At 61.8% G+C, this 21,825-nt stretch overlaps 2 protein-coding genes across 9 annotated transcripts in view; both read left to right on the forward strand.

Annotated features, from left to right (window-relative positions):
- RTEL1 (regulator of telomere elongation helicase 1) overlaps window positions 1-19,342 on the forward strand; it is a 31,473-nt gene extending 12,131 nt beyond the window's left edge. For 2 of the 6 annotated variants that reach the window (XM_064276356.1, XM_064276357.1), the window contains exons 11-35: window positions 484-522; window positions 632-707; window positions 2,705-2,802; window positions 3,560-3,615; window positions 7,385-7,459; window positions 7,555-7,636; window positions 9,124-9,256; window positions 9,406-9,519; window positions 10,187-10,227; window positions 10,312-10,418; window positions 10,610-10,687; window positions 11,055-11,132; window positions 11,439-11,585; window positions 11,679-11,794; window positions 12,083-12,206; window positions 12,331-12,481; window positions 12,656-12,816; window positions 13,383-13,478; window positions 16,546-16,747; window positions 16,840-16,980; window positions 17,401-17,517; window positions 17,666-17,878; window positions 17,961-18,041; window positions 18,269-18,588; window positions 18,676-19,331. In XM_064276356.1, coding sequence (XP_064132426.1) covers window positions 484-522; window positions 632-707; window positions 2,705-2,802; window positions 3,560-3,615; window positions 7,385-7,459; window positions 7,555-7,636; window positions 9,124-9,256; window positions 9,406-9,519; window positions 10,187-10,227; window positions 10,312-10,418; window positions 10,610-10,687; window positions 11,055-11,132; window positions 11,439-11,585; window positions 11,679-11,794; window positions 12,083-12,206; window positions 12,331-12,481; window positions 12,656-12,816; window positions 13,383-13,478; window positions 16,546-16,747; window positions 16,840-16,980; window positions 17,401-17,517; window positions 17,666-17,878; window positions 17,961-18,041; window positions 18,269-18,588; window positions 18,676-18,756 — 2,927 coding nt within the window. In that variant the 3' untranslated portion in view covers window positions 18,757-19,331. Of the gene's footprint in view, window positions 1-483; window positions 523-631; window positions 708-2,704; window positions 2,803-3,559; window positions 3,616-7,384; window positions 7,460-7,554; window positions 7,637-9,123; window positions 9,257-9,405; window positions 9,520-10,186; window positions 10,228-10,311; window positions 10,419-10,609; window positions 10,688-11,054; window positions 11,133-11,438; window positions 11,586-11,678; window positions 11,795-12,082; window positions 12,207-12,330; window positions 12,482-12,655; window positions 12,817-13,382; window positions 13,479-16,545; window positions 16,748-16,839; window positions 16,981-17,400; window positions 17,518-17,665; window positions 17,879-17,960; window positions 18,042-18,268; window positions 18,589-18,675 lie in introns of all 6 variants that reach the window. The other 4 variants (XM_064276359.1, XM_064276361.1, XM_064276358.1 and 1 more) reach the window with 4 other exon arrangements.
- A 44-nt stretch (window positions 19,343-19,386) lies between these two features.
- Window positions 19,387-21,208, forward strand: TNFRSF6B (TNF receptor superfamily member 6b). Of its 3 annotated transcripts, XM_064276365.1 has the most exons (3): window positions 19,387-20,058; window positions 20,146-20,340; window positions 20,833-21,208. In XM_064276365.1, exons 1-3 carry the CDS (start codon window positions 19,641-19,643, stop codon window positions 21,117-21,119), a joined length of 900 nt encoding a protein of 299 aa, XP_064132435.1. In that variant the 5' UTR covers window positions 19,387-19,640; the 3' UTR covers window positions 21,120-21,208. The 3 variants fall into 3 exon arrangements, with proteins under 3 accessions (XP_064132435.1, XP_064132434.1, XP_064132433.1); XM_064276364.1 differs by having other exon boundaries at window positions 20,146-20,920; XM_064276363.1 differs by having other exon boundaries at window positions 19,387-19,498; window positions 19,601-20,920.
- The last annotated feature ends 617 nt before the right edge of the window (window positions 21,209-21,825 follow it).

Here is a 21,825-nt window from a genome sequence, read left to right on the forward strand (position 1 = left end):
AGGCCTTCTCTCTCTTTCAGCTCTGGGGTAAGGTCCTTGTCTCTTTAGCTTCTGTTCCTGAATACAGACTTCTAGCCTCCTAAATTGTGAGGAAATAAATTTGTTTATTCCTTGGCTATCTCCATGTGGCTTGGTATCTGTCTTCCCCTATCTCTGCTTGCTCCTCTTGCTTGATCAGTCTGTTCTTTTTATATCTCAAAAGAGAGGGATTTAAGACACACATTACACCGGTACTGCCTCGTTAACATGACAGAACGCATCTCCAAATGGGATTACATCTACGGGTATAGGGATCAGGATTTACAACACATGTTTTTGGGGGACACAATTCAATCTGTAACAGTTGCCATGAGTTGGAGATGGCACCTACAATGTCTCTTACTCTGTTCCCTTCCTCCCACACTGGGAACCCCGGGTCTCAAGCACTGGGGTTGGTAGGACACAGTGATCACTACTGCACGTCCACTGCTTTCTCTCGCTTAGGGCTGAACATGGAGCTCGAAGATATCGCGAAGCTGAAGAGTGAGTGCTGCTCCTGGTTCCTGCCTGGGCTGGGCAAAGGGCTCCTGGGAGCCCAACCTGCTTGGTCTGCTGGCTGGGGCCTGCCCTGATGACTGCCTCTTGCCCGTAGCGATTCTGCTTCACTTGGAAGGGGCCATTGATGCCATTGAGCTGCCAGGAGACAGTGGCGTCACCAAGCCGGGGAGGTGAGAGACAGGCAGCTGACCCCTTGACCCCAGGGACTGTCTGGAGCTAGAGATGGGTGGCAGGTAGCTGCGTGCGCCTGCCCACCTGCTCCTAGCAACCCCCTCTCCTGTCCCGGGGGTCACCACACCAGTTGTGTCTGTTAAATGCTTTAGAACCATGAGGGGTTGCCAACTTGTTACTTTGGCACTGACGGTGTTGGGGACAACACAGTGAACTCACACATAGCGCTTACACACATGCTTACACCCAGTTCACACAGCACACAACACTCACACACAGCGCTCACACAGCACGTAGCTCACACACAGCTCACATAGTGCCCACACAAAGGTCACACAGAGCTCACACAGCTCACACAGAGCTCACACAGCTCACACACAGCTCACACAGTTCACACTCCACACGTGCACAATGCTCACACAGCACACAATGCTCACACACAGCTCACAGCTCATAGAGCTCACACACAGCTCACTCATACAGCACGCACAGCTCACACACAGCACACAGCTCACAGAGCACACCACACAGAGCTCACACACAGAACTCACAGCACACACAGTTCACACCCAGTGCTCACACAGCACACAGTGCTCACACAGAGCTCACACACAGGACACAGAGCTTACGTACAGCATACACACACAGCACACACACAGCCTACAGCACACACAGCTCACACAGCACACACACACAGCTCACACACAGCACACACCTCACATAGCACATAGCTCACACACAGAACTCACAGCACACACAGTTCACACCCAGCGCTCACACAGCACACAGTGCTCACACAGAGCTCACACACAGGACACAGAGCTTATGTACAGCATACAGACACAACACACAGCTCACACACAGAGCCTACGGCACACACAGCACACACACACAGCTCACACAGCTCACACAGCTTACTCATATAGCACACACAGCTCACACACAGCACACAGCTCACACAGAGCACACACACAGCTCACATATTACATACACAGCTCACACACAGAACTCACAGCACACACAGTTCACACCCAGTGCTCACACAGCACACAGTGCTCACACAGAGCTCACACACAGGACACAGAGCTTACATACAGCATACACACATAGCACACAGCTCACACAGCACACACAGCTCACATGACACAGCACACACAGAGCTCACATACAGCATGCACACAGTACCCACACAGCTCACATACAGCACCCACACAGCTCCCATACAGCACCCACACAGCACCCATACACAGCTCACACACAGCACCCATACACAGCTCACACACAGCACCCACACACAGCTCACACAGCACACACAGTGCACTGGAGCCCCCTTCTCCTGACTCCAGTCCGGGCCCTTGTTTGCTGTGATATCGCCTCCACCACATGACTCTAGGTCTCTGGTGCCCTCTTGCTCCAACGGTCGTTGCTACCACCTCAGCCTGTTTCTCAGGACCTGCTGTGGCCAGATGCCCAGAGCATCTTCAGGGCTCCCGACACCGGTAGCCAATGCCATGGTCTGACTCTCCTGAGGCCCGCCTAGCTGGGGTCCTGGCCAGGTCTGTGGGCTGCAGGGCCGTGTCCTTGGGCTCCGGCTGCCTCCCTCTCACTGAGCTGCTCTCCCCTCCTGAGCTTGACTTCTGAGGTTCTGGCCTGGCTTTCAGCCTCTGGCCTGCCTGCCCCGCCAGGTGCCCCGCTCCCGTGGGTCGCCCACCAACCCTGTTCTGCAGACATAGCAGGGCTTTGCTTGCATTTCCTCCTGGGGCTCCCACTCCGGCTCTTTTGAAAGCCTACCCTGCTGAGACCCAGCACCCCCAGGACGCCCCTGACAACCACTTGGCCCATCCTTCTCCTCTGGCCCCCTCATCCACTCCTCCCCTCCTGAGGCCCCGACAGAGGCCTGGCCTCCAGCCCAGAGCTGGGTCGCTGAGCGCTGGTTACGGCCTCTGGTCTCTGCAGTGCTGGCTGCTTGGCCTGAGCCCCCATCCCCTCTCGGTAGCTATATCTTCGAGCTGTTTGCCGAAGCCCAGATCACGCTTCAGACCAAGGGCTGCATCCTGGACTCACTGGACCAGGTCATCCAGCACCTGGCAGGCCGTGAGTCACCCTGCCCCACCCCTGTGGAAGGATGCCCTACGGGGCTGTGTTAGACCCAGCAGAAAGTGTCTCCCAGATACACTGGAGGCAGAGGAAGGGTCCCACCCTGAACTGAGCTGCTGCGTGTGGCTGCTCGTGCCCCTTACTGCCAGCACTTGGGCTGCCTTTCCGTGTGGACCCTTCCTGCTCACGTCAGGCTGGCATTATGTCATCACTTTTCTGATAGTGATGTCAAGGCCTCAGTACCACGTGGCCGTGCCATTGCGGGTTCCGTGTGGCGCTTTGTCATTCGGGGTACCTCCTCATACCTGCCTCCCAGCCTGCCCACCGCAAGGGTATGTAGCTGAGGCATATGGAGTCCAATAGCATGGGCATGGCTGGCCTCCCCGCACCTCCTCTGTCATGAGTCAGCAGGCGCTCCTGACAAGCATGGCTCTCCCAGAGGCTCGTTCCCCCCTGGACACTTGGCCTCATGTGCGTTGGGCTCTGGGGATAGGGTGGCTATAGCGTTCCCAGGCTGATATGACCACAGAGCTACTTCAGTCTCCTGAGCCCCTTGAGCTGACCCATGCTCCCGGGAGAGCAGACCTTTCTCGGACGTGTCCTGTGTACATCCCTGGCCAGGATATGCACAGGGCCTGGTGTGTGTGCCATGCTCACTCTCTGGGGACAGGGATCCAGCTCTGTGGCCAGCTGGGCTGGGGTTCAGGTGCCTGGCTGGTTGTGCGGCGTAGTCACCTGTACCACTGCACTCCAGGTGCCGGGGTATTCACCAACACGGCAGGACTGCAGAAGCTCACAGACATCATCCAGGTAAGGCTGTCCACCAGGATGTGCTTCCCTCCCAGTGGGGCAGGCAGGCGGGGTTGTCGCAGAGTCTGGATTGGCGGCAGCACACAGGCTCCAATGCCACAGGCTCCACGTTAGTAACCCAGCTGGTTTCCTGTCGCCTTGGGAGCCTACACAGGCCTCAGTACAGCTCTGTACTCTACTGTACCTCAGTACAGCCAGGGCTGCCCAGCTGTGGGGGCTGGCACATTGCCAACCCTGCCCACCTGTTTGCAGAACTGGCTGAAGCAGCTTTTGGGCTTGTCCCTCTGGCATCCCAGCTGTGCGAATGGCCCCACCTTTTCTTAGCGTGATCTCCTGAAGCAGCTCCTCAGAGGACAGGCAGGTGCCATGGCTTCATGAGCTTGTCCCAGAAAGAGAACAGCCTCTTGGTCATGCCGTTCGCCCTGTCACTGCATGTCTGGGGGTGACCTGGCACATGTTGAGGGGCACACAGGGTGCCCAGGCAGAGCTGTGGCTACACTGCGTGGGGGCCGCCATCGCCTGGGAGTTTGGAGTCAGCAAGGGTGGTCAGCGCCCCCAGACCTGGGGCGGGCGGGGGCAGCTGTAGGGTCACGGAGTCCCTCTTGGGGGACTTATGGAGCTATGCTTCCAGAGAGGCCTCAGTCCTTCTCTGTTACCTGCTCTGTGGTTGCTGTGCCGTCGGGACACAGGAGGAGTGGGGCCAGTGTGCAGTGCCACGGGCCTGGGGAGGGTGAGCGCCTCCTTCCCAGCAGCGGCTCCATGTGTCAGAGCAGACCTTGGTGGAGGGCGGAAGGGGCTGGGGTGAGTCTGGCAGCAAAGGATCAGGCTGCAGGTGGCTTCAATTGTCTGAGCCTCAGTTTCCTCATCTGTGCAGTAGGGACCTGTGCTGGGCATGCCAGTGTGGCCAGTGTCATGGTGGGAGGTGGAGTGCCTGGCCACCTTGGTGTCTGGTGGGCTGGGCTCTATCCTCTCACTCTTCTCCCAAGGGATGCTTCCCCCCCTCCACCCCAGTGACAGCCCCTTCGGCTGAAGGCTTCTATCTACCCACCCCATGGGGTCCAGTCGAGCTGTCCTGCTCTGGGGTGTTCTTGGCTCCTAGAACAGGAGGGGCTGCCCCTGCAGTGGGCCCTGCCTGCCATCTCCTCCTGCGCTCCCGGTGAGCAGGCCCATGAGTCAGCCTCGCTGTGGGGGCAAGCGGCCCATGGTGGGGTGAGAGGGCCGGATGCAGCCCCTCCCCCGGGGTGTAGCTCCAGGTGCCAGGTGTGCAGGAACTGCCTCAAGTGCGGGAAGCAGGCTGCTCCCGCCTTCAAACCCCTTCCGGCCTGACTCAGCCCTCCCTCCCTGCAGCTGCAGCGCTGAGGCGGAAGCGTGAGGAAGTGCTTGCTCATCCAACAGCAAGTCATCGCGCGCCCCTCCCATTGGGCTGAGGGCGTGGTGAGCGTAGGTGGGGACTGCCCTCAGAGGCCAGGTGAGGGCGGCAGGCCCGGCAGAGGGTCCCTGAGAGGCTGAGTGGTCAGCTCTCCCCGCCTGACCCCCACTGACTGCTGAGCATCAGCGTATGAGGAGGCTGCCTGCCTCTCCCTGCCCAACACACATACACACACACAGACTTGTTTCTCCCTTCACAGGTTTACCCTTGGCACGTCTGTGTCCCAAGTGCAGGGCTGTTCTCAGTCACTTGGGGCCAGGAGGGTTCTCCCTCCCTCCCCACACGGTGTCCACAGGCCCTGGCTGGTACTGCTGGTGCCTCTGCGTGGCCTCTGCTTCTCTGCGTTGTGACACTGAGGTCATTGTAAATGACTCTGGGACTGCCCTCCCTGACGTAGCCTGTCGGGGCAGCAGTGGGTGGACACCTTCAGACACACTCTGAGCTCAGACACGCATGTGGGAACATGCTAAAGAAGGAGTGAGTGTGGGCTTCTTTAAATGTTTCCCCCACCCAGTGGTCTCTGAGACACAAAATTGTGGAGTTGGCAAACGGGGCAGATTAGGAGCAAACATTGTTCATGTCCAAAATGAACCAAGACCATGCTGGGAGAGAAGCGTGCACCAAGGGTGCACACGCACTGACGAGACTATGCTGGGAGGGGAGCACGACCAAGGTACACACGCAGTGATGAGACTACGCCGGGAGGGGAGCATACACCAAGGGTACACATGCACTGACAAGAGGCGTTACAGGCTAGAGTGTGTGGAGAGAAACGCACCGAGGCATGAGCTCCATTAATCAGCCCAGGCCGGACACTGGTACTCTTGGTGCTGTGGCAGTGCAGTCACAGTGCTGGCTGTGGCTTCTCACACTGGCTATAGGGGCTTGCACCAAGGACTTGTGGTGCGGTGTGGGCAGCAGTCTGAGCCTCCGCTCTGGGGGAGTGGGTAGAGGCAGGTTGGACCGTGCAGTGCCATGCACAGGGTCACCAGGCTGGTAACAACCAAGCTTCATGGATGTGCGGACGATACTGAGTGAGAGAGTAGGAGTGGGCAGAGATCGCTGGGGCCCAACATTGAGGTTGGTGGTTTAACTAGGAGGCAAACTGAGGATGAGACAGTAGTCACGGGTGACACAGAGGCTGGGGTACCCATGTGTGAGGCCCTGCCTGCCTTCGATGCTGGCAGGAGCCTGTCAGTGTCTCAGGTGGTTCAAAGGTTTGCGAGGGGAGCTGCCACAGGCTGCCGCTTGGGGAAATGCAAGACCAGGCGTTTGGCTGTGCTGATGATGAAGTTCCTTGCCTCCGCGCTCACGCGCCCCAGGCAGTGCCTGTCTGCGGTGCTGTGCTACAGACAGGTACACACGTGCTCACACACACTTGTGTGTCCCTGTGTATGGACGTGTGCATGTGTACCTGCGTATACAAATACCTGTGTACACACATATGTCCACCTATACACGCGTGTACACATGTCCGTGTATATGCACATACATGCAGGCACGTGTATACCCATGTACACAAAATGTGTGTGTGCACATGGGTGCTCACACGCATGCACACATGTGCCCATGTACATACACAAACATGCCAGCACACGTGTACCCACTTACACAAATACACGTGTGCCCATATATACATGTATGCATGTATGGCTGAGCACCCCTGAAGCAGCACTGGGTCAGTGGTGTGCCTGGTCTTGGGTTTGCCTCTGCACCTTGCAGGGAGCCTGTCTGGGCCGCACCTGCACACCCCCAGCTCTGCCTGTGGCTGCTCTGTCCTTTTCCCCTCCATCTGTCTGTGTGGTTTCCAGCCTCTTTTCTGGGTGGTGCTGCAGGGCTTGGCTGGGATGTGCCTCTGGGCTCTGGGCCTGTGGACTTGGCATGTGGGGTGGCATGCCCTCCTGTGCTGTGGCTGGGCTTCTGCCTGCACGCTCCTTGTAGCGTGTGGTCTCTCTCCTTGAGGTCGTTTCCCTACCACACGCACTGTCTCTTTTGTGTTGACTGTGGGAGTGCATTTTAAGTCCCGGGTCCTGTTCTCAGTTGCTCTCTGGTGGTCTCTTGTTTTTATGAAGGTTTGAAGGTTGGGTTTCCTTGTCCAATGATCAGTTTTGTCCTGTGAGGTCGTGGGTGTGTGTGAACAAGCAGCTCCCTGCTGTGGGTTGGGGCACACGGGGGAGAGGGGTGCACACAGGCAGAGCGCCGTGCGTGTCCACTGGAGGAGGGGCCATACTGAGCCATGATGGGCGACATCACAGGCCTGCCAGCCCCAGTGGGTAGACAGAGGCCACCCCGAGAATTCCTCCGCCCTTCTGACTCCCTGTCCCGACCTCTGCCCTCCAGATGGTCTTCAGCACCTGCTCACCCGAGGGCAGCCCCAGCTCAGCGGTGACACAGGGGGCTTCCAAGTTCTACAAGGTAGGAACCAGCTTGGTGCCACAGGACCTCCCCAGGCCTGGCGGGTGCGATGGGAACTGGGCGGGCCTGGACTGCTGTGCATACCGCCGCTGCAGGTGCACATCCACCCCGACACCAGCCAGCGCAGGAGAGCGCAGAGATCGGATGCCCGGAGTGCTGTGGCAGCCAGGAAGCAAGGTACAGCCCAGGAGGGGGATGCGCCCTCAGCCACCCTGTGTGCTACCTGTCCCCACCCCACCGCAGGTGTCTCCTGGCCGGGGTGGCCCAGCTATCTCCAGGACTCCTCTCTGCTGCTCTCCCAAAAATCAAAGAGTTGGAGCTAGGAGGACCCTCAGGGAAGGCCCAGGTGGCACTAGGGTCTGCCCAGAGTGGCCTGTGGGTGCTGGCAGTGTAGGACCCAGCCCAGACCCCCGCCCCCTGCAGCCACACCCCCGTGCTTCCCCCAGAGCTGGTACAGGCTCATTGTTGAGCAGGCAGGTCCCTACCACGTCTGCACAGAAGTCACTGCCAGACCGGCATAAATGGGCCTTCATCCCTGTCTGCTAACAACGTGGACAGGCCAGGACCAGAAAAACAGACTGCCGGCCTTCCGGGCTGTGCTCCCTGCCACGCCCCAGCCCCCCCTTCAACTTGGGGCACCGCCAGCTCCCCACCATGCTCGGGTCAGGAGGGCAATAGCATCATCCCCATGGCTCCCTTTCCCTGGAAATCCTGTGGATTCTCAGAAAGAGCCTTTCCCTGGCTGCGTGTTGACAGGAAGTTATTTCATCTTGGTCTTATTGAAAAGTAAGGGGCTGGGCTGGCAGAAGAGTGGCAACACCTCTCTGTGTGGGTGGGCTGCTATGGAGGGGCTCCAGCCACCCGCCCCTCGCAGGTTTCTCCACCTTTCTCCCAAAGAGCCTCCCTCGGGTCCTAGGACCCTGCCATTCACCACAGCAGGCCCCTGCCTTGTGGGGCGGCCACAGGCCTGTCCCCGTTGCTGGTCAGGTCTGGCCCCAGAAAGTGGTTTTGCCTGTTTGAGGAGGTCTGCTGTCATCCCTGCCAGCCTGGGCTCAATCTCAGATTACGTGTTCTGGAGATGGCCCATCATGGTCCCAGCTGAATCTGAGGTCTCATCGCCCCAGCCAGCCAGTCAGGCAGTTCTAGGAGCTCCTGGGCTCCCACCATGAACCAGTGACCTTGTTTATTCCTGAGATGATGATGCAGCTCGTGCTGTTGCTGGGCTTTTTGGCACCCCAGAGGGCCTGGGAACCAGCCCTTTTTTGCAGTCCTTGCTGTGGCCTCCTTTCTGGGGCATTGTCAGCAGGTGAGAAGATCGCTGCCCTCAGACAGGGCTCTCCGTATCCTCAGCCACAACCCCGCCTCAGTGGAGGGTTGGGGTGGGCTTTCTTCTCTGGAGATCCCTTCCACCACCTCGGAGGCTGCGCTAGGCCAGCTTCTGTGGGGTGAGGCCCAGCTCACCCACTCTACTCCTGGGTGCTGTGGTCAGCCTGGGCTGGGCCAGGGGTGCTGTGGCCCGGAGCCACCTGTGGCCACCCCCATTGTATATGGCCCTCATCTGGTGCATGGAGACAGAAGGGTGACCGGTCAGACCGTCAGCAGTGGTCCTGAGGACTGTGAGGGCCATGCAGGCTGGAGCCCCCTCCCCACACCTATCTCCCCAGGGAAGGTGCTGAGCTACTGGTGCTTCAGCCCCGGCCACAGCATGCGAGAGCTGATGTGCCAGGGGGTCCGGTCTCTCATCCTCACCAGCGGCACACTGGCACCCGTGTCCTCCTTCGCCCTGGAGATGCAGATGTAAGGGAGAGTGCTGGGGTGGTGGGGCAGGGTGGGGGCTTCGGGAAGCCGCCCTCAGTGCCACCCTCCCAGGTGCTTGGGGCTCAGGACCCTGGAAGGGGCAGTGAGTGCTTGTGTGGCCACCCAAGCCCACCCCTCCTGCTGTGTAGCCCTTTCCCAGTCTGCCTGGAGAACCCCCACGTCATCGACAAGCACCAGATCTGGGTGGGGATCATCCCCAAAGGCCCTGATGGGGCCCAGCTGAGCTCGGCATTTGACAGGCGGTAAGGCCTGGTGGGGAGGGTGGCAGACTTTGGGGGAGGTGGGCGGTTGGGGCTGAGCTTGCACGTAGGCAGCGGGCTGAGCGGAGGGCCTCACTCCTCTGTGGGCGGGCTCCACTATCTGCAGTGGTATCTGTGAATGCCCAAGACTGTCCTTAGCCTGAAGGAAATGCAGCACTCGTCCAGCTGCTCAGTCCCAGTGATAGGTGTGTAGGAAGAGGCTTGGGGCTGGCCCTCAGCCGGGCGGCCAGCATGTGGGAGGAGGGGCTGCCCTATGGCCTTGGCAGTCAGCGCATGGAGTGCGTTGGAGGGGGTGTGGGAGAGAAGTGCAGCTAGCAAGGCCCCACAGACAGGGAGGAGCTCGGGCGAGTGAAGGTGGCAGGAAAAGATGAACTCGGGTCCTGGGTGGATGCCCACCCTCTGCATGGAGGCGGCATCCACAGTAGCCTGGCCACTTGTCCCGAAAGTCCACGCTGCTCTGTGGAGCTACGGGGTAGAGGTCCTGGGCCTGAATCCCAGGCCAGCCAGGCAGCCTGACCGCTGGCACTGTGGGGAGAAGGTGCTAGCCCGAGGCCTCGAAGCCACCCCAGTCCTCGTGGCTGAGGGGGAGAGTCGGCCTGGAGCCAAGGACCAGGCCCCTTACGGAGGCTGCCTCCTTGGCTTTGTGCAGGTTTTCTGATGAGTGCCTGTCCTCGCTAGGGAAGGCTGTGGGTGAGTATCTGTCCCAAGGGTGGCCTCACCCTATCCCTGCCCACACCCGCCCCGGGAGCCTCTCAGCGCCCCACCCGTGACCAGGCCGAGGGCCTCTGCTTCCAGGCAACCTCGCCCGAGTGGTGCCTCATGGACTGCTGGTCTTCTTTCCTTCCTACCCTGTCATGGAGAAAAGCCTGGAGTTCTGGCGGGTACGCCCTTCTCCCCACCCCTCCATGTCTTGGTGTCCTGGCATGAGGGGGGCAAGGGCACCCAGGCAGCCGAAGGGTCCAGGAGAGGTGGCTGGTGGGGAGAGAGCATGGCCGTAACCTCCTGCCTGCAACTCAGATGAGGGGAGCGGTGACTAGGTGCAGGGTGGCCATGCTCGGGTCTCTTCCCCCAGGCCCATGACTTCACCCGGAAGATTGAGGAGCTAAAGCCGATGTTTGTGGAGCCCAGGACTAAAGGCAGCTTCTCCGAGGTCTGTCTCACTCGGCTTGGCTTGGCCTGGCCGTGCTGGCAGGCCCTTGCCCCTGCCCGAGCCCATGGCCCCCGAGGCCAGCCAGCTACCCTTGGCCAGGCTCAGGCTCAGGCTCAGGCCAAGCTCCCTGATCAGTGGTGGCTCCCTGGGCGGCTCCTTCTTGGCCAGGCAGTGGTGGCTCTGAGGAAGTAGCTCACACCAGTGTGGACACTGACCTGTGTTGGAGGAGCTGCTGAGAGCCAGGCTCCACAGCCCCACTCTCGTCCTGGGGTTCTTTGTGTTTTCTAGACACTCCCAGTACCCTGCTGGCCTCCCTTCTGGCCAGCAGGCCAGGGCTTGATCCCAGACTGACTGATTCTCTTTCCAGGTCATTGATGCTTACTACGCCAAGATCGCCTCTCCGGGGTCCAGTGGAGCCACCTTCCTAGCCGTATGCCGGGGGAAGGTGAGGGCTCTGCGGGGTCCGGCAGCATCACAGGGCACGGGCAAGCACATGCCCCAGCCTTCTCTCCAGCAGATGCTTACGGGGGAGGGCTGACCGTCACTAACTGCTGGTGTAGGCCAGGCCCCGCTGCACACACGCCCAGCTCCAGTGCAGGAGGACGTTGGTCACAAGGGTTCTGGGGCTGCAGACCCCCAGTGGGGTCTGACCCAGCACCCCTTTCCACGCTACGGGTTTCAGCTGAGGGGCAGGGTCTTGGCTGGGCGAGAAGAGTATCCCCTCCCAGTAGCTCCCTGTTCCCGTCCCCAGGCCAGCGAGGGGCTGGACTTTGCAGACACGAATGGCCGTGGTGTGATCATCACGGGCCTCCCATACCCGCCACGCATGGACCCCCGGGTTGTGCTCAAGATGCAGTTCTTGGATGAGATGAGGAGCCAGAGTGGAGCCAGGGGCCAGGTGAGGGGCTGGGGGGTGGGACCCAGGTGAGATGCAGGGGCCAGAAGCTGGGGTGGACAGGGAGCCAATGATGGCCCCCCTCCCCCCATGCAGTTCCTCTCTGGACAAGAGTGGTACAGGCAGCAGGCATCCAGGGCTGTGAACCAGGCCATCGGGCGGGTGATCCGGCACCGTCAGGACTATGGAGCCGTCTTTCTCTGTGACCACAGGTGGGTGTGTGGTCTGCCCATGCCCCCTCCAAGGCCTGCATCCCTTCTTGACTCTGGGCCCTGAACCCACCCAAAGCTGAACGAGGTCCCAGGCATCTCCACAGAGCCCCTCCAGCCCAAGGGACTCTGGCCTTTCCAGGGAGGAGTCTGCCTGCTCAGTGCACCCACCCTGGGGGGACCCGAAGCCGCAAGCCCCAGATCCTTATGCAGCTCTGGGTGGGCAGGGCCTCAGGCCAGGGGTGGATGCAGCCTGGGGAGGGACCCCACTGACAGCCCCACCCTTGCCAGGTTCACCCACACCGATGCCAGAGCCCAGCTGCCATCCTGGGTGCGTCCATTTGTCCAGGTGTACGAAAACTTTGGCCCCGTTATCCGGGATGTGGCCCAGTTCTTCCGTGTCGCTCAGAGAACAGTGAGTTTCCAGGTCACCCAGCGGCTGCACCCCACCAGGAAGGGGCTGACCTCCCCAGAAGCCACAGAAATGGGGTAGAGGGAGTAGGGGAGGGGACTTCTCACAACTGCCTCTCTCATGCCAGATGCCTGTGCCCACCCCCCGGCCCACTGCCCCGGGCCCAGCCCTGGGAGATGGTGCCATCACAGGGGCTGCGCCACCTGGCCCCCTGCTCCCAACCAAGAGTGCCAAGAATCTGGATGTGCATGTGCCCAGCCTGCAGCGGAGGCCTGCAGGTGTGTGGGGGTACGGGCCCGGGGCATGGTGGGGGCCTGGAGGGGCACGGGTGTGCACAGGCACGCAGCACAGCCGCTGCCAGCAGCAGATGCCTGCTGGGTCTGATGGCCAGAACCCCCAGCCGACCCCCCCACCCAGTGGGCATCACTGCCTCCCCCCTCATGCTTTCCCAGGGTCGCCGGCTGCTGGAGACGCCGAGAGCAGTGTGTGCCGGGAGTATGGGCAGGAGCTGGTACTGGCCCAGCGGAGGCCCGTGGGGCTGCTGGCTGCTCTGGAGCACAGCGAGCAGCAGGCTGGGGGCCTTGGGGATGAAGCCCTCCCCGGGGAGGAGGAGGTGAAGGGAGATGGGGACCTGAGATGGACGTGACCTTGTATCTTCAGTCTTCCCAGTCCCGCCCAGGGCCCCTTACCCCTATGGCCCCACCTCTCCCCACCCTGTGGTTCTGGGTGTTAGCCTGGCTTGTACCCACCCTGGGTCTCACTCCTCCCCCAGGCACTTCCCTGCTCTGCCCATGTCTCCTCAGCCCTGGAGTGACTGTCCCATCCCCCCCAGCCTGTGCCCAGAAGCCCCTGACCTCCTGGCCTGGTCAAACTGCTGCTGCTCCTGCTAGGGGCATCAGCATCTCCCTCCCACCCACTCCGGGCCACCCCCTGGGCCTAGGTGCCAACAGCAGGCATCTTGGTCCCATTCTCATCAGCCCTGCAGTCACTCACTGCCACCTGCCGACCATCTGGGCCACAGTCGAGACCGCAAGGGCAGGCGGCATAGCTAGGGAAGGGGCTGCTGGTCAGGGGCTGAGTTGCCGTTTGCCCCCACCCCAACCTAAGGGATGTTTGCTGATGGGCTTTGGGGACTCCGGGGCTGAGGGTGGGGGTTGAGACTGGCTGTGTCACCCCCAGGTGCATCGCTGCTCCACCCTGTCCCTGCAGCATGAGAAGAGACTGGCGGATGAGCAGCGAGGCTGTAGGAAGAAGATTAAGCTTGTCAGCAGCCGGGTGGGTCAGCAGCCCCTGCCCACAGGTGCACTTGGGCATCTGGCAGGCACAGGCTGGGCATGGTACTGGGTGGGGGCCGTGGGCCAGAGCAGGGCCCAGAAGGACCCTCCAAGGGCTGCTTTCTTGGACAGCCATGGAGACTGCTGGGTTGGGGGGTGGGCAGAACTGGGGGACTCAGGGACTTTCTGGGGCCTCACTAGCATTGAGGGAATTTTAGAGAAAACGGTGTGTCTTAGAGCCGGGGGAGAGTCATCCTTCCCTGTTCTCCGGAGTTCGGAGAGGCTGGGGGTGGGGGGGCGAGGGGTAGAAAACTGGGAATGAGAGAGGCCCTTGAGGCAGGGAGTGAGGGAGGCCAGGCAGGGGTGTGCCGGGCCAGGCCTCCTCACAGAGCCCATGAGAACCAACCCCCTCACCTCCCTGCACCACCTACCCTCCCCCTTCAGAGTCCTTGCCCTGTCAGAAGCAACACCCCCTCCACACCCCCGCTTCCCCGATCGGAGACTCCCCATCAGAACCACCCCCCCCCAACACACACCCATCAGCCCCCCACCCAGAGCCTCTTCCTCACGGGGCTGGGGCTGGCCGGGTGGAGAGGCAGGAGGAAGGGGGGGAAAGCGTGGCTGGTTCAGGGATGTGGCAGGTGCAGGGAGGGAAAGTGTGGCAGGGACGTGGCCGGTGCAGGAGGGAAAGCATGGTTGGTGGAGGGATATGGCTGGTGCAGGAGGGAAAGTGTGGCAGGTGCAAGGACAGGGCACAGGGGCCCCTGCTGCTGCCATCTTCACTTTTTTATTTTATTTTGCTTTAAGTGAAAGTTTACAAATCAAGTCAGTCTCTCATACAAAAAGGTATACACACCTTGCTATGTACTCCTAGCTGCTCTCCCCGCAATGAGGTAGTACATACCTCCTCTACCCTGTATTCCCCGTGTCCGTTTGGCCAGCTTCTGTCCCCCTTTGGCCTCTCATCTCCCCTCTAGACAGGCGCTGCCCACATAGTCTTATGTGTCTGCTTGAGCCAAAAAGCTCACTCCTTACCAGTGTCATTGTCTATCTTATAGTCCAGTCCAATCCCTGTCTGGAGAGTTGCCATCTCCACGTTTACGGTGGGGGTTCTCAAGCACACCATTGCGGAGTGATGGGGGACTTGGACCCCGACAGAGACACACTTTCTTTGGCTGACGTGTCTCCTCACAGATGTTTGGTTTTGGACATTGTTCCCTGGAGCGCTGCTCCACCCTACAAATGTCTTCTCACTTGTTTAGGGGACCAGGAACCAAGCACCCAGAAGACACTGCACTGTGGGCATGTCTCCTCATACTCCTTTTAACTTTTTATTTGGGGTAATTTCAGCCTTATGAGGAAGTTGCAGAAAGAATATAAAGAGTTGCCACCCCCCTTCGTGCAGTGCCCCTGAGTGTGACAACTGCACCATCATCCTCCCCTTGCACAACCATCAGACCCCAAAGACGGGATGGACACTGTTCCATAGGCCACACAGCAGCCCCTAAGACCCCGGTGTCCCTGCCTGCCCAGGGCCCTGGATGGTGGCAGTCACCTGGCGCCTTGTTCTCTATCCTCCTTGGCAATATACCCTTGAGAGTGCCAGGCGATGGTTCTGTTGCACATTCTCTCACATCACAGCCCCTCCCATGTGTGCTTGGGGACACCCTGGTTGGTGGCCTAGCGTTTCCTACCCTTGGGGTGAGCACATCCCCAAATTTCACACTTCTTGTAAACTGCAGGTGGGCTCCAAGGTGTCCCCAGGTTTGGGTTTTGTTTTTGTTGTGCCCTTACACAAGGGCACTCAGGCAGTGGGCCCCCTGCCACCTTTCACCCACTCCAGTGACATCAGGGGCACCCCCTTGGCACCACACTCAGGTGACACCAGAGGCACCCCCTTGGCACGCTGCTCCCGTGACACCAGGGGCCACCAGTGGAATAAGAAGCTTGTGCTCACGGGGGGCTCACAGAGCCCTTTTGTGTCCCAAGTTGGCCACTGGCTCTGGCTCTCAGGTACACTGGATCCGAGGCCTGCACAGCCTTGGGAGATAGAGACAGCACTGTGCTCAGCCTGGCTGTGGACACTGGAGTGGCACGCTGCACCCAGCCGTCTGTCTGTTCCTGGCCTCATGAAAGCAATCATGAGGAGTCTAGTTACAGCCTGATCCAGGAAGCCCCCCAGCGCCTGGGAAAGCCCCGAGTACCACTGCGTTTGTCTTCTTGGCTTCTGGGAAGGATCAGGCTGAACTTGGGGAGGGCTGCAGGGTACAGTCTGTGGGCTTGTTACCAAGGTGCCTGGGCCTGGGAGAACCGTGGCCAGAAAGGGGTGAGGGATGCAGCGGCTGGGCCCCGCTTTTGTAGACAGAGGAGGGATGCTTGGGCTGGATGTCTTGTATGGGCAGGAGGGAGGAGCGAGGCGTCCCCATGGGTGGGTAGAGAAGCCTGGGGGCTGGACCCCTCCCTAGCTTGGTTTCCTCGGTTCTGATTCCTAGTCAAGGGTCCAGTGTCAGGGCTGGGGTATGTGGGAGAAGTGGGGTACAGAGGCAAGTAGGGTGATGCTGAGCCGTAAGTATTTGTGAAGCTGCTCCCCTGCCGTTGGTGCAGGGCTGAATGAGTAGACAACACCCCTGACCCAGGACCCAGCTTTGCGGGGAGCCTGGTCTCTGCCCTGAGGCTGCTCCGAGAGTGTGCCCAGAGCATCATCTGGAAGCCACCTGCAGCCCCTGGGCTTGCAGCTGGCCCCTTACTGCCCACCCCGGATGTGCCCCAGACCCGGCATTCTCTTCCTATGACTGCCCTCCCCTGCCGCCTCCAGGAGTGAGCGTGGTGGGCCACTGTGGGCACCGTGAGTGCAGGGCAGACCCGCTGCTAGCCTGAGCCTGAAGGACACGGACAGCAACAGGCAGGGTACCTGCTGATGGCAGAACAGAGGCATGGTTGGGAAGGGCAGGTTCATGTCGGCCAGTGTCTGCTCTGGCCATGGGGGCTGGGGTGGCAGGCTGGCGCTGGCACTTCTCTGGGCCTAGGAGCCCATGGCCGGTCCTGACTGGTGCCTGCCTGTGTTCCAGACACAGGAGCTGGTGTCCAGTGGGCAGGTGGACAAAGCCAAGTTGTTCATGGTGGCTGTGAAGCAGGCCTTGAGCCAGGCCAACTTTGACACCTTCACCCAGGCCCTACGGGACTACAAGGACTCTGACGACCTCGCCGCCCTGGCTGCCTGCCTCGGGCCCCTCTTTGCTGAGGATCCCAGGAAGCACAGCCTGTTCCGAGGTGACACAGGAAGGGGGACAGAGATTGAGTCAAAGGTTGTCCCCCGAAAAGGAGATGGGCAGGGTCCTCAGCCTGGTGCCCCCTCCCCACAGGGCTCTACCAGTTTGTACGGCCCCACCACAAGCAGCAGTTCGAAGAAGCCTGCCTCCAGCTGACTGGCCAAGGCTGTGGCTACCAGCCACAGCACAACCTTTCTCAAGGGCAGCAGATACAGCCAGCCCCCGACCCCAGGGGTGAGCCGCTGGCCCTACACACTCCCCCATCTGTCCATGCCCTTGTGTGCACCTGAATATGCAACACCTGTTCCTGTGCTGATTAATGGACAACCCACACCTAAACAGGGGTTTCCCCAATGACAGATGTCCCCCCCTGGGGGGGCTGGCTGGGCAGGAAGACTCCCCCAGGAGGCTAGCCAGCCTGAGAGCTGGCCCTCCCCCTCTGAGCTTGGTACCTGGTGGTGGCCCTGGGGTGCCATTGTGCCTGGATTCTGAGGCAGTGGTCCTGTCGTCATCGGGGGCCCTGAGGCCCAGTTTCCCTCAGTAGCCCCCCCCCCCCGCCTGTGGGGAATTTCCAGACCCCTGGGAACACAAGGTGTTTCCCTCTGGGCTCAGGCCCAGGAGAGCTATGGGGCCTCAGTGCTTATGTTTCCCCAGGAAGGCGGGAGCCTAACCCCAAGCTGACTGTCTTCAAGGGCGCAGCCAGGCAACTGGATTCCAGAGGGCACCTCAACCAGGGTGGGCTCCATCTGACCACCAGGCCTTCTGCCACAGGTAACCTGTAGGCTGGAGACCCTGGGATGCCGGCAGAGCCTCCGGGCCCCAGTCACCATGGAGAGGTTCCTCTTGGTTCCGCCCTCCCCTGTAGTGCTCCAAGTCCTTACATCTGACACAGCCCTTGAGCCCAATCCTCTCTTGCCAGGAAAACCCAGCGGTCACCTGGGAACAGAACAGCAGGGTCGACCCACCGTGACCACCTACCTGGCAGATGCTCAAAGGGCCCTGGGATCCGAAGGCTGCAGCCAGCTCCTGGCAGCGCTGACCGCTTACAAGAAGGATGACAACTATGAGAAGGTGGTGGCTGTGGTGGCCGCACTCACCACCGCCAGGCCTGAGGACTTCTCGCTGCTGCAGAGCAAGTGCCCAGGGGCTGTGCGTGGGGTGGGAGGGGTCAGGGTCTGGGGGGCGGTCTCAGGGCTGAACACCCCACTCTGCAGGATTTGGCATGTTCATGCGCCCGCACCACCAGCGGCAGTTCCGGCAGACATGTGCAGACCTGACCGGCCAGCCCACCCCAGGTAGGGGCATGGAGCCCCCGGGGGCCAGGGACACCAGCCCTGCCAGGCCTCCTGGCCTTGAGCCCACCCATGGGGCCAGAGTACCTGCCAGACTGGGTAGGGTGTGCTGCCCTGATGCTCCCGCCTCCCTAAGCCCCATCACCCCAGGATCCCCATCTCAGCTCTGTGGTGGTTGGGGGGAGGAACAGCACCCAGGATCCTCCTCAGACTCCGCCCTCTGTCCCCAGGCCTCCCGCAGTCTGAGAAACCGGGCAAGGTCCAGAGCACGACTTCCTCCTGCTGGGAACAGAGGCCAGCAAAAAGCACAGGCGCCGACGACGCTGTCTCCCCAGGACCCAGCCAGGCACTCCCTGGGCCCTCCTGTGGCCGATCGGAGTCCCCGTGGGGTAGGTCAGGGGAGGGGGCCTGTGTTGAGGCCCACGTGCGCCCACAGCCCCGTGCAGAGGGCCCCACGTGCTCCGGCTGCGGGGCAGAGGATGAGGTGACCTTCCAGTGCCCTGACTGCGACTTCCACCGCTGCCGGGCTTGCTGGCGCCAGCACCTCCAGGTCGGCCCCCACCCCCCGCCAGGGCACGCGGCCTCTCCCTCCCCCAGGATGCAGGCAGCCTGTCCAGCAAGCCCTGTGTCCCCACAGGCCTCTAGGACCTGCCCATCCTGCCGTGCTGCCACCAGGAAGCAAAGCCTCTCACAGGTCTTCTGGGCAGGGCCCCCGTGAACTGCCTGTCGGTGGCCTAGGGCCCCCGAGTCTTCGGATGCTGAGGAACCCTGCTCCGACACTTGCCTCTCTGGTCTGGACCAAGCACCAGCATCTCTTTGGCCAAGAACCCACAGGACAATGGGCTGGGTCCACCACAGGCCTCAGGCAGGTGGGGTGGCAGGGATTCCCTGGGCCACCTTGGGGTCTGTGGTCACCAGAAAGGTCTCTCCAAAACAGTCCCTGGCTGCCGGCTTGTGCTGGAACCCCCAGGGGCTTCACATCTGAGCCCAGGCCTGGAAGGAAGGGAGCAGGCCATCCTCCTTTGGGAGTGCTCAGTGGCCCCTGTGCGAGGCCCCCACCTGCCTTAGATACCTGGAACCCCTCTGAATAAAGCTGCTGGCAGTGCGTTTCTGTACATCTCTGTACTGCCTACGCAAGGTCTCTTCCCAATCAGCCTCAAACAAATGAGTCCTGAGTCATCCCTGATGGAAAACAGCAAATGTGGGGCCCCCAGCGAGGAGGGGCTGCAGACACCCTGCCCCCTTGGCACCCCTACCCCCTCCAGGAGCCTCCCACGGACCGAGGCTCTGGGGAGCGGGGGCTCCGACGCTGTCCAAACTGGGTCACCGCCCGGCCCTCCCCCTGGCCGTCACATCCCCCTCCCCCGGCGGGGGCGGGGCTGGTCCGGCCCGCCCTCCCCCTCCTCCATAAAGGACGCTGCCCGGGAGGCGCGTGCTTGGGGCGCACCGGGAGACCGCAGGTAGGGCTGGGTCTCGGCCTGGTTGGGCATTAGAGAAGGCGGGCGGGCCCCGGGCGGGCTGTATTCGCAGCCCTAGTGAGCCCTGCGTCTCCTCCGCACCAGAGCGCCCCGGAAGCCGTAGACATTCGCTCGACTGAGAACCATGAAAGTGACCGAGAAGACTGGCCAGGCCCCGTCGTGGGCGCTGCCCGCCCTGCTGCTGGCGCTGGTCGTGCGCGGGGCGGCGACCGATGCGCCCACCTTCCCGTGGCGGGATGCGGAGACGCGTGAGTGGCTAGTGTGTGGCCAGTGTCCGCCGGGCACTTTCATGCTACGGCCCTGCAGCCGGGGCAGCCCCACGGCGTGCCGCGCGTGCCCGCCGCGTCACTACACGGAGTTCTGGAACTACCTGGAGCGCTGCCGCTACTGCAACGTCATCTGCGGGGAGCGCGAGGAGGAGGTGCGGCCGTGCACCAGCGCCCACAACCGCGCCTGCCGCTGCCAGCCCGGCTTCTTCGCGCACGCCGGCTTCTGCCTGGAGCACGCACAGTGCCCGCCCGGCGCGGGTGTGGTCGCCCCCGGTGGGTGCCCGGGCGAGTGGGAGCGCAGAGTGGAGTGGCGCCCGCTCAGCAGTTCTCGTGACCCCATCCTCCCGCGTCCCACCCTAGGCACCCCCAGCCAGAACACGCAGTGCCAGCCATGCCCCCTAGGCACCTTCTCGGCCGGCAGCTCGAGCTCAGAGCGCTGCCAGCCCCACCGCAACTGCACGGCCCTGGGCCTGACCCTCAACGTGGCGGGCTCTTCCTTCCATGACGCCCTGTGCACCAGCTGCCCCAACTTCTCCCTCAGCACCCTAGAGCCAGGTGAGCTCCGCCTCCAGCCTGCAGTCTCTGGAGCTAGGCCTGAGTCAAGCCTGGAGCGTGAAGCACTCCAGGTGGTCTCTGGGCCCGAGGAGACTGCCTCAGAGGCAGGTAAGATACGATCCCACCTCACGTTGGGAGAGAGACCCAGAGCGTTCCAACAGTGGCCCCAGGTCCGCCACGCCTCTACTCCAAGCCCTCCCCTGAAGCCCACCTCGCCCCTCGCAGCCGCCACAAGCACGCTCCCCGCCCCAGCCCCGAATCCCCCTCGCTGCTCCCCCTCCGCCAGACACGCCCCCACCGCGCGTCCTGCCGCCTGGGCGGCACACTCATCTCCTGGGATCCCGCCGCTGGTCTCGCCTTCGGGTCTGACCAGCGACCCCCGCCCCCACGCTCCTGCGCCGATGGGCTCGTTTTCCACCTTTGCTCGTCCAGCGCTTCTACCCCCAGCGGTCAGCCCGTGAGGGACTGACCCGAGCCCCTGTCCTCCCGCAGGGCACGAGGAGTGCGAGCGCGCCCTCCTGGACTTCGTGGCTTTCCAGGACATCTCCTTTAAGAGGCTCCTGCGGCTGCAGCAGGCCCTGGCGGGCCAAGGAGGACCGAGGCCTCCGCCGCCTCGGGAGGAAGGTCGCGCCGCCTTGCAGCTCCAACTGCGGCAGCAGCTGGCGGAGTTGGACGCGCGTGACGGGGCGCTGGGGGCGCGGCTGCTGCTGGCGCTGCGGGACGCCAGGCTGGCTGGGCTGGAGCGCAGCGTCCGCACACGCTTCTTCCCCGCGCGCTGAGCGCACCCCTGCCCCCGGCCTTATTTATTCTCCCGCCCCACCCCGCTCGGGTACCCTGTCCACGAGCTGCCCCCAACCCCGACGACGCACCAGGCCACAGGGTTAACTATTTTTATAAAACCATTTGTATCTCTGTAGCTGCCAAGTCTCACGCGTCTGCTTCCAGGGCGGTGGGAGCATCAAGTCAGTGTCCTGCCTGTCCCCACCCCGGGACTTCCCGAGTGGGACCCTTCCGCTTGGCTGCCTTCAGGGGTAGATACCTGGATTGGGCGCCAGACACGCGGCAGCAGGGATGGTGGGAGGTGGCCGGGGATGGCGGGTGCGGGAATCTGCTGCTGAATGCCCTGCCTGCCCTCTCCCACCTAGTGTCCCCCTCTGAGGTCCCCCAAGGCGGCGCCCCAAACCATGCAGGTGCCCCCAGTCCAGCTCTCAGTGGCTGGGACAGTGCCGGGAAGGGTCAGGCACCACCACCCCCCCTCACCCACTTGAGCTCTGCTCACTCGGGAATTTCCCAGGAAGGGACTCAACAGCCCTAAGCACGCTGCCTGCTTTCTGGGAAACAAGGCTTTTCCCTTCTGGGCCAGGCTGGGACTGGCCTCCGGAAGGCTCTAGAGTATCCTGGAGACTCAAGTTCCCCCTCCAACTGGTCCTTTCATGGCTGGAGACCGAGCCCCTCCCCAAGGCCCCTGGATGGCTGCAGCTGCCC

The sequence above is a fragment of the Loxodonta africana genome, chromosome 24 (genome assembly GCF_030014295.1).
Source record: "Loxodonta africana isolate mLoxAfr1 chromosome 24, mLoxAfr1.hap2, whole genome shotgun sequence".
Taxonomy (NCBI): domain Eukaryota; kingdom Metazoa; phylum Chordata; class Mammalia; order Proboscidea; family Elephantidae; genus Loxodonta; species Loxodonta africana.

Coding starts and splice junctions, on each gene's coding strand:
- TNFRSF6B (XM_064276363.1), top strand. CDS start 19,641: ATGAAAGTGACCGAGAAGACTGGCCAGGCCCCGTCGTGGGCGCTGCCC.